This window comes from Pagrus major, chromosome 1 (assembly GCF_040436345.1).
Source record: "Pagrus major chromosome 1, Pma_NU_1.0".
NCBI lineage: Eukaryota > Metazoa > Chordata > Actinopteri > Spariformes > Sparidae > Pagrus > Pagrus major.
Window position 1 is genome coordinate 6,386,450 of NC_133215.1, and position 10,624 is coordinate 6,397,073.

At 38.6% G+C, this 10,624-nt stretch overlaps 1 protein-coding gene across 1 annotated transcript in view; it reads right to left on the minus strand.

Annotated features, from left to right (window-relative positions):
* The window catches only part of cacna1ib (calcium voltage-gated channel subunit alpha1 Ib), a 166,259-nt gene that overhangs the window by 26,193 nt on the left and 129,442 nt on the right, over window positions 1–10,624 (minus strand). Inside the window, exons 27-29 of the mRNA XM_073475926.1 lie at window positions 8,863–8,972; window positions 5,477–5,610; window positions 3,156–3,226 (exon numbers count right to left, since the gene is read on the minus strand). Of these exons, the coding sequence (XP_073332027.1) occupies window positions 3,156–3,226; window positions 5,477–5,610; window positions 8,863–8,972 (315 nt within the window). The remainder of the gene's footprint in view (window positions 1–3,155; window positions 3,227–5,476; window positions 5,611–8,862; window positions 8,973–10,624) is intronic.

A 10,624-nucleotide genomic window follows, 5' to 3' on the forward strand; every position in this document is an offset into this window, starting at 1 on the left:
TTTTTTTTTTTTTTTTAAACAAACCAGATGTTGCATACTTATTATTGCTAACTTTGGCAAAACCGATGCTAGAGGGGTGGGTGGAGAGTCGTAGTTTCAAGCTGCTGTATATGACAAGTCGGGACTGAGAACATGTTGCTATGTTCTAATGTAAAATGGATTTTAGAAGCGGGTCTACTGATATTTTATGGATTATTTTAATAAAATAGGTTGATTTACTTCTCATTCAGTTGCAAATGAAACTTTAAATATGACGATGTTATGCATTTTTCTTATCTCTGAAAAAGTCAGCCCATGGAATAAATGTCGCTGCTGCGCAGGCTATCATTCTTTCTTAAGTGCTTCTGCTCACTTTGCAGGTTAACACACTTGTCTTTTAACTTGTAGAGGCTTAATGTGGGGATGTAGCCTGGAGGAAAAAGTCAAGTGTTGATGAAATGTCAAGTTGAACCTGATCAACCTTTCCTTTTTTTTTTTTTCCTAAAAGAAAATGTATCATGGTTCCCGAAGGCCTTTTACCAAACTAACCCAGCAGAATATGAAGTCTGTTAAAAACACAAAGCTAACAGTGAAGTTTCGGCATGATTATAGATTAGGAGACAGCGTTTCTATGTCTCGGTTGAAAAGCAGTGAACTTGCCCTTTAAAGACATTTGTATGGGCATTAGCAGAATAACATTACAAGAAACCACTTAATAGGTTATAGCACTGGCACCTTGACAACAGAAAGTTTGCTTTATAACTACAATATGTTTCTGTGAAAAAGGAAGAATGATACTGTAAGGCTGGATTAAATCAAATCTCTGATGATTTTCATATTACTATTAATAATAAAAGAATATAAACATTTTCAGTGTTTTTTTCCCACAGATGGTGATTTACAGTCTTCTTTGACATCATGATCAGTGTATTTTATTTCATTTTTATGTGAGGCTGTTTGTGTCAGTATTCATGTTCAAAATGTCTTTCTAATCAGATTTAGAAAAATTACTTACTGAACTGTGAAGTGTGTTTTTGTGCTAATGTTCACAGCACTACAGTGCAGTACTGTACCCCTAGTGACTCCCTATTATCTTGATGGGTACATTTTGCTGTGGTCTAAGCAGCCACCGCAAAAACAAGACCAGCAAAACCGATGAAATCTGCCCCAAGAGAGAGCGGGGACTGGAAAGAAAACAAGTTAAAGTGGACGGAAAAAAGGGACTATTGATTTCGAGGTTCAGCTGAGGCGAGGGAGATTTCTGTGACTGTAATTTTACGTCTGTGTGTGAGTTTATTTTGTGTTCATGTGTGTATATCTGTGTGTCTGTTTGAGTAAATGATTTTCTACCCAAGAGACCAAAATCCTCCCACAGGGCTCCCACAGTCAGAGCATTGATAAGGGAGCTGAACTGAAAAACTCTACCCTGGAAAAATCAACACACTGGTTCACTCCTTAACAAATGCCTTTAATAAAGAGCTGTTTTAAAGAGAGCAGCCTATACAGACTCATAAGTGTATCTTCTGTGGTTCTTCTTTTCATTTTCATAATGTTAGGAAAAGGCAAACAGGGGCAGATGTTAAGCTACTACTTTTTTTTATTATGCAGCAAAAACAGAGAATTTATTTTTTATATATGTATTTCTTTGCACATTTTGGTCCTGTCACCTTGTAATCTCTTTTCGAAAATCATATATATCTGTAAATCCTCCACTCTTGGTGCATATTTGTGAGATATAAATGTTTTATAGAGTTAATTCCAACTCTCCTTTCCAGCACAACGTTTAGAGACTAACTGACAAAAAGTTTGATACATGGAACTGATTTTGTTGTGGCGTATGTATGTGTTTGTCTTTGTCTGCACATTTTATGGTTTCTGCTCTCAGAGCCTGCAGTTCATGTTAATGTGTGTAAGATGTTGGACAGTAACACCACAGTTCATAGTTACACCTCAAAACTATAAACTGGCAATTTTCTGGTTATTAAATTCTGTAATTCTTCTCAAATCATGAGACCAAAACCAACAATAAATCTATCCTACTATGAAGTATTGACCATGAAGCCTGGCATAACTTATTATTTTGTGCTATAGACCTACATTATTGTCTGAATATGGCCACCGTACAGTAGTTTATTTGATCACAGACCTTATTCACCGTCACTCAGCTGCTAGGTCTCTTAGATATAAATCCAATACGTCCAACGCTCATGACTTAATCTAAAAGGTGACAGAGCATTTGCATTGGCTGCTCCACGTTTGTGGACCAGTTTCTGTTAGATATTAGATGTGCCCTGTCCATCCCTGTCTTTAAATGAAGGCTGAATATGATATGGACGTTGTTGACAATAATAAAAGAAAACAGAATATTGTCAGCCTTATCCTTTACTGCACTGACTAAAAGCACCACACCACCATTTATACACATTAATACCAAAAGGTGTGTCATCTCTCATGGGGTGTACTGGACACATGCTTATCATTAGTTGGACATTTTGTCAAACCAAATGTGACAAAGATTCATCATCATTTATCTGACATGGAAAAAAAAATCCTCCCTGCCACTAACTGGTCTACACTTAATCTGTAATAAGGCTCTTCATTTCACAGCAAGTTTATAAAAAAATCTTACTTTTTCAGTTTGCTGATGTGTTTTCCCATTTCATGCATATTGAAAAGTCCATTCCAGTAAAATCCATCTGCAGGGATCATCTAATGCAACTAATGTATTGATTTGCTACCAGAACCACTAGATACCAGATTTACAACAGAGAAAATTTAAGGAGAAGCAAAAACTTTGAATATGAATCCGAGCAAAGGCTAAAGGACCAAAAAGGTTTTTAATTTACTAAGGGAGCAAAACGTTTAACTGCTCTTTTCTCATGAACAGCAGTGGGAATTAAGGATCTTCTATTAATGCCAAAGGTCTTTATATTTCCTGAATAAATGGGGAGAGCAGTGGAAAGTTAGCAAGGTGTCGTAACATTGGGGGCAGGATTTAGTCATGACCTGACTCCCCTGAAAGTCAGAATTCTCAAGGAGCTCCTTTCACCGCCAATCGTTTATCATTCCTCAAATGTTAATTAACTCCTGTGTGTCCTTGTGATAAGCGGAAGGAGGGTGTGTGTGTGTGTGTGTGTGTGTGTGTGTGTGAGAGAGAGAGCGAGACACACACATACCTGAGGTAGAGCCTGGACCACTGTGTCTAGCAGAGCTCTCATCCCAGTTGCCATTTTCAACAACTTCAACACTGCAGAGAGAACGCAGGGTCAGACAATGCACAAGCCATTAATGCATGCATGTATGTGTGTCTGTGTGCTGCTTCGGACAGATGGGATAAACAACAGCCAATATCTGAGTGAGAGAAAGTGAAACAAAGGACAGGAAGACAAAAGGCACCGCAGAGATAGAAAGGGAACGATCAAGATAGATAAGAGGTTGGCAGAGAAAGAGGAGGAATGGGAATGGAATAGGTTCCCGCCTCTCCATTAGAGACCCTACACAACTCCCAGCGGTCCAATTTCTGGTGGAACATGGCTGATAATGTGGCGATAGCAGAGAGAGAGAAAAAAACAGGGTTGTAGTCTGATGGGAAATGGGAACAGCCGCTCAGACAATAAAGCCTCCTGGGAGATGGACCCCTGTCAGAGTGGTTGGTGGTGGTTATGTGTGTGTGTGAAGAGAGGGGTGGATGTAGTGGTGGTAGAGGCCGGTTAGAGCGACGCCAAGTCATTAGCCAGCGCTGTATTAGCCTCTGTAAGACCCTTCTTGGTGACATCTTCGGTAGAAAGTGTATGTGTTGCAGCTCTGCTCTTAGGGTGCTAGTTAGGGGGCTAGTTGTCTTTTTCTTTGGATTTAGTGTTGGTGAAGTTCACTTTTCAAATGTTTTCTAGAAACATTTGAGAATCTCAGGAACTTTGACTATATTTTCACCGGTAACCTGGCTCAAGTTTTGGTTCCTGTGCTGAATGTTTAAATTATTAGTCTGCGAACCAGACGACGCTGTTTTATTTACTCTTGGAGATTGGATCTTGGATTTCCACCTGACCTGGCCAGTAATGCAAGGTAGCAAGATGAATTTAAATGAAACTGTTTCTAACTCATTACTTTTGAAACTATCCAACCAGTGTTGTTGAATCTCTTTTTGTTCAGTGTAATTTAAAAACCCCAGTTCTGATGATTGTGAAACATTTCAATATTCTTTCCCACAGCCACATAGGTTAGTTAACATTCAGGCAGAGTGGTACAAAATGTTATGAGAAGAATGGAAAGACTATAAGTCACCGGCAGCCCTCACACTCATCATCAAATACCCCACTTGCTTGCTAATTACCACCTGCTGCTGTTTAATCAGCATATTACCCGTGGGTCCACTCAGCGGTCCCCGGGCAGTATTATGGAGGGCAGAAGGTGACGGTAAGAGGGCGAGGCTTAAGTGAGATTGATGTAATTAGCCTTTATCCTCCTCACTGTGAAGTTAAGAGGAATCGGTGCCGTCCAGAGAGCTAGTTCTGTAATTTCTTCTGAATAATAAGAACAAAGGTACCGAATGAGTCATATTAAACAGGAGAGGGACTGAAACATAGGAATGGAATATCGGATATACCTTTATTAAGGGAGAATTAAGACAACTATAGGACTGTGAATGACACATGCATATGAGGTATGAGATGTAAAGTTTGTTTTTCAGTGAGCCTAAAATTAGTTTGAATGAGCTCATAGTGTATAAAATGCAAAAGAAAAGTGATAGACGAACTAGGAATTAGTCAAACAAAACAAAAAAATCACAATTTACATTCAGCTTAATCTTATGAGTTCCTTTGTCTTCGCATAAATAAGAATGAACAGCAGCTTTGCCCATTAAAAGCTTACAGGAAAGGAAGAGATTTCATCTGTTGCTACACGTCTTCATACCTAAACGACTGGGTATCTTGATTGCCAGTAATAACCTAACGATAAACGTACACATGGGTCATTACAAGCTGCTTGCACAGACAACATATGCGTCTGTTTTTTCAGTTGAGGATGGGCTGGTCTGTTGAGCTGCTGCAAAGCTTTTAATGTGAATAATTAGTGACAGGAAGTGCTGAGTTTCAGTAGTTAAACACAGAATGATAAAATGGCAAAGTAGAGGCGATGTAATTAGTCCGGGAGAGAGGATGGTATTTTCATTATTTAACACGTCGCTGTTAATCTGTTAAATTACTAGTGAAATATGCACGTTATTTTTAATTTATCATACCTGTTGAATATTACAGTAGTGTTGAGCTTGCATTAGCAGCATAAACAGCAAATAAAAAAAAGGAGCAGGACAAAAAAGTAGAGACATTTCACTAAAATATGATAAAATATAGCTTTCAAACAAGTGAAATAAGAGAAAAGGTACGCTTCTAATACAAACCAGCATTAAATGCAGTGATGTCTCTGCAGTTGAGATTAAAATTTAATGGGTGAATGAACACGTATAATGTGATTGTGTTTAAATTGTGTGTGTGTGTACCTCGTGCTATCCTGAGTACCCTCATGATCCTGATAATGGTGGGGTTGATGGGGAGGGAGGCGTTGATCTCAATCTCCTCCAGGGTGATGCCCATCACTGACAGCAGCACAATGGCCAGGTCCAGCTGGTTCCACCTTTACACACACACACACACACACACACACACACACACACACACACACACACGTCAATATTGCCAACAGGGCACTACATTTCTCCACTATCTAAGAGGGGACCACTGTTTCTGGTCATTCTGAAAACACACACACACACACACACACACACACAGAGGGACTTTTCAATCTACCAACGTAAGCCATAAACAGGAGAATGAGCATGAATTTGGAGTCTGAGCTTCAAGTGTGGCTCAGGACTTCATGGCTGCACACATCAGGGGTCTGTGTTATGTTAATTTCCCTATGAATATTAATCATCTGCATCAACTTAATGATTAATTTGCATGACTCTCCCACAGCTAACGTGGCAGAAGAATGGGTAACAGTCCACCTTTTCCTGAAGGACCGCTGCTGTCATGAATATTCATTGTCATACTAGAATAACACCTTCAATGCTACACTTATTTTGAGACACGGGTCTTTTTTAAGCAAATAATTTCTTTCCTTTCACACAAAAATTAAAAACATAGAAAGTCTGGATTTTTGCTAAGTCCATGAAAATTACAACATGCCATACTCCTGTTCTGCAGGAGGCCATGTTTTATTGACTTCACCAAATGTTTTTGGTTCTACTCTGATGAAGGACAAGATACAGCATGTGTTTAATTTTCATGGACGGCCTGGTAAGTAGTTAACAATAGATAACACTGGTCTAACAGTAAGATAACACTTAGGTACTTTTAATGTTCCAATGTGTAAAATTTAGGGGTGATAATGGTATATAATATTCATAATAGTGTTTTCAGTACAGCTTAATCTCTTTAATCTTTAATATGCAACCGCACTGTTTAGTGCCAGAAAATTCTACACACTGGACTTTAATGAGCAAAAACAATTAATTGACAATCTGATATATTCTGAGCGCCATCATTTGACATTTTCTAACCACTACTGATTGCAATAATTTGGCAGAGTGGGTACTACATATGACATCATGCTCTTATTATTGGCCTTGTCGACTGTACATTAAAGCCACCTCAGGCATCTTTACATTCCAGGGCCAGCGGTCTGCAAAAACAGCATTTTAAAGAACAGCAACTCAGATTTCACCTGGCCCGAGGCTATATATCCAGCGACTACGAAAAGACCTCTCAAACTGCCAAAACTACTCTTGGTCAAGCAGTCGTCTAAGCCACACTGTAGTGTAACCTCTTGGTAAGTCAGGCAGTTACACTTCTTTTGAAACTAGTGAAGTTTCTGTCGTTTTTTTAAACTCAATTTAGTGCAAAATTGCTGCCTGCGGTATGTTCCTTCACAGTTAATGTGTCTCGTCCTAGATAATATCTCAGATCCAGAGCAGCAGAACTGGCACACAACTGGCTCACAGGGTGTAAACACACACGCACACACACACACACAACGAGGTCGCCTAATAAAGCCAGAGCTTTCCAAAAAACATACAAGAGTGTGATGGCACGAAAAGAGGAGGGGGGATACAGAGGGAAAGAGGAGCGAATTAATAATATGACCGAAGATGCTTCTGCTTACATAGAGAGAAAGAGACAAAGGAGAGGAGACAGAGAGAGACAGGAACAGTGAGACAGGCAAAGGGCATTAACATAGCTCGGAAGAAATCATTTTGCAAAGAAGAGGGGGGGCAGAAATAACCAACAGCAATTTCCTCCAGCACACCCACAATCCCAGAAACTGGTCGGAAGCTGAAATAAAAAAAATCTACATAGCCGGGTCTCTCAAATAATATTCACCAGCACCATCACAGCTGCTCCACAAGCCTGCAGAGAGAGGACCCTCCTCAATATATTATTAAGATGGTGGGTGTAGGTATTGAAATCTATGAAAGCCTCTGCACCTGTGCTGCCTCAGTTCGAGTCATTCATTTAGTCTAAAACACAGTAAAAAACAGTGTTCATCTGACTTATTTATAAAAAAACAATAGTTCTACATATAATTCTGTGAGTAACGTCATCACCCTTTGTTTAGGAATAGCATACCGAGAGGTTGTAATCATTTACTTTAATCGTGCTTTAACCATCTTCGGTGTTACCAGAGATCCAGGTGCATTCATGAACAGATTTTTTTACTATCCTATCCTTCCATCCGTCTAAGGACCATACCCTGTCTTTTAATAATTTTGTTTTTGGACCACTAATTATAAGTTTTGAAGGCTACTTCATGCCGCCTGGGTTATATTTTCTTTCAACACGAGGAAGGTCACAAAACTTTGATACTGAACGCATTTGCAAATATTCACCGGCAAGCCATTTAATTTGTTTTCCTGCATTATTTACTCTTGTAGTACAATATTTGCTCTTAGGAACTAAAGCACGATTCTCCCTTTTTTATGCTTGCAATTAGGGCACTCGCAGCACTGAATGCGTAAAACATAACAAGTCAACTGTGAATTGAAGCAGGAGACAGGACCTGTTTGCTTTATTAACTGAAACCGTGATCTCTCCGGATATTTAAGTGCTTTTGTGGCCCTGAACTTTCAGACTACGGGTGTGAACTCAATGATTTGTGCACCCAGTATCCACCCGGACCACTTACGACAAAATGTACCTCCACCTCCACTAAAGAAAACTTTTCAGACAGCAATTATGTTTTTCAAAAGTGTGTAATAAACTATATTAGTGTACACATATTAATCATAAACTGTTTGCCTATTAGTATGCATATAAGTGACCATATTCTCCAACCACTAGACTATTAAAAAAGAGTTTTTCCTCAATAACCTTCAAATTCCTGCTTATTTATAGAAAGTAATGATGTTGCTGTATGTTAATCTTGATATGTTGAGCTCAGTATGGCCACTTTTAAGGTGGTACCACAAGAATAGTCATACTCATACTTAATATTTCACTTGTATATTCTGTGGGGTTAATAAGTGTCAAAAACTATAGTGAATTAGTTATGAGCAACACCACAGACTCACTTACAAAGACTGAAATGTAAAGGAGATTTACCACGAAGGAGGTTATCGAAGGGAAACTCATAGTTAATAGTCTTACACTTGTAGAATGCTGCAGAATAAGGCATTAATAAGTCTTTTATAATGACTAAAATATGCTTCTAATTTGCATGCTAATAAGCAAACAGTTTATGGTTAATATGTCTGTAAAGTGATACCATAATGTCTGATATAGTAGATCAAAATCATGAGCATTATTACTTGTATACACTGCCCCTTTAAGATATTTGATGGTAGGTTCATAAAACTCATCAACACAGAGCTGAGTGCCCCTTTTGTACCTGTCCTTGAAGAAGCGTCTGAAGCCGAAGGCCACCAGCTTCAGAGAGGCCTCGATCACAAAGGTGGAGGTGAAGAAGTAGTTGCAGTACTTCAGTGTGGTCTCCAGAGACTGCGATAGAGAGGAACAGGGGAACAAAAGAGAAAGCAGGAGTAATAGACAGTTAATTTCCTCGGTTTTCATCTCTGATCTTAACTGTGAGAAATGAAATATTATCTTGTGCTCTATCACTATCGCACAACCACTTCTTCGTCCACAGTGAGATATTGTAAACAGATTTGTTGTTTCATATTTGTCATGTCAATAAGAGGACGTTTGTACGAGCAGAGAGAGAAAATAACAGAACAAGTAGGGATTAGAGCTGTGAATCTGTTCTGTCGATGTGAGAAACGTATCTTGCCAATTAATCTCTTTTAATAGAAAAGAGCTTAATTGAGACAGACAGATAAATTATGTCCGACTCTGGGGACGAACAGAGAACATTTTTCCTACCGCACTGGTATTAATGCGTCAGACAGGAAAATGAATATATGAATTAAAAGCTTATGTCCAATGCAAATATTAAACCTTATTATCATCAACCACTGGAGCCCGATTAAGAAAGAAGAAAAATATATGCTTCTGTTTATGCAAAATTATAGCAATATAGCAGTCGATTCAAGTCATTAAGTTTATTTACTGTATATAGGTAACAAGTTCCAAAGGACCCATAATATGTATAAAACATAAATTAATCCACATTACCTTACAAATTACTGCAGTGGTGTCTGATGGCTGATTAGTATTAATTTATAGTATAAATCCATCCATTGAATCTTGATACCACTAATGTCTGTACAGTGAATATGAAGCTAGCGCCTGCAGCTGATTAGCTTAGCTTAAATTGTTTTGTGTCAAGTACAGCATGTCCCTATTTTGGTTTTTGTACAAATGAGATTTAAATGAGAAATCAGGAATTTAGTTTGCATTTTTGCTCTTCCAGTTCCCCTTCAAAGTCAATGGGCTTTTTGAATGGGTTTATGGTTAGATGCTTCAAATAAGGTCTGTGGTTAACAAAGGTTTAACAGACTTTCATGTTTTGTTCAGCGACCTAAAACATGTCAGTTAATGCACAACGCGGGAATTCGGAAGCTTTCACGTGTCTTAAAAAATGACTGCTCGTAAGTTACTTATTGAGGCTGTCGGGGACGTTAAATGTCATCACGCCGAACCTGAGTTCATCTACTCAACTACTCTCTACTTTGCATTCACAGTCACAACATGTAGATTTGACAATTTATAAAGTATTTGCGATGTAATGTGGTAGGAAGCTTAACATTAGCTTTTTACTTCTGGTGATTGCATTTTTCTGAAATCCAACTGGCTCTTTGTCAAGGCAACCAGGTAGACGCCAACTTCCATGCTGTCTTACAAAAATATGTCATCCCTGTATCACTCTATTAATGAGCTTGAAGGTGCTGGCAGAGAGATATTTTTACCTTTTGGATGAAGTCAGTCTACTTCTTTCTTGTCTAAGCTTACTGAGTGCCGGCTGTAGCTCCACATATTGTGCAGAGACGTGAGCGTGGTATCAAAATGCTAATCTAACTGGGGACAAAAAGGTGAATTACCATAAATCTCCAAAATGCTGAACTTTTCTTTTCAGACTAGGTAGCCTGCTGCTTGAGCACTTATAAAAGTCTGCGCCTAATTTATAAAGAATAATGGCATACAGATTATTAATAATGATGTGGGGGAAGCATTGAAATCATGAGACGGAGCAA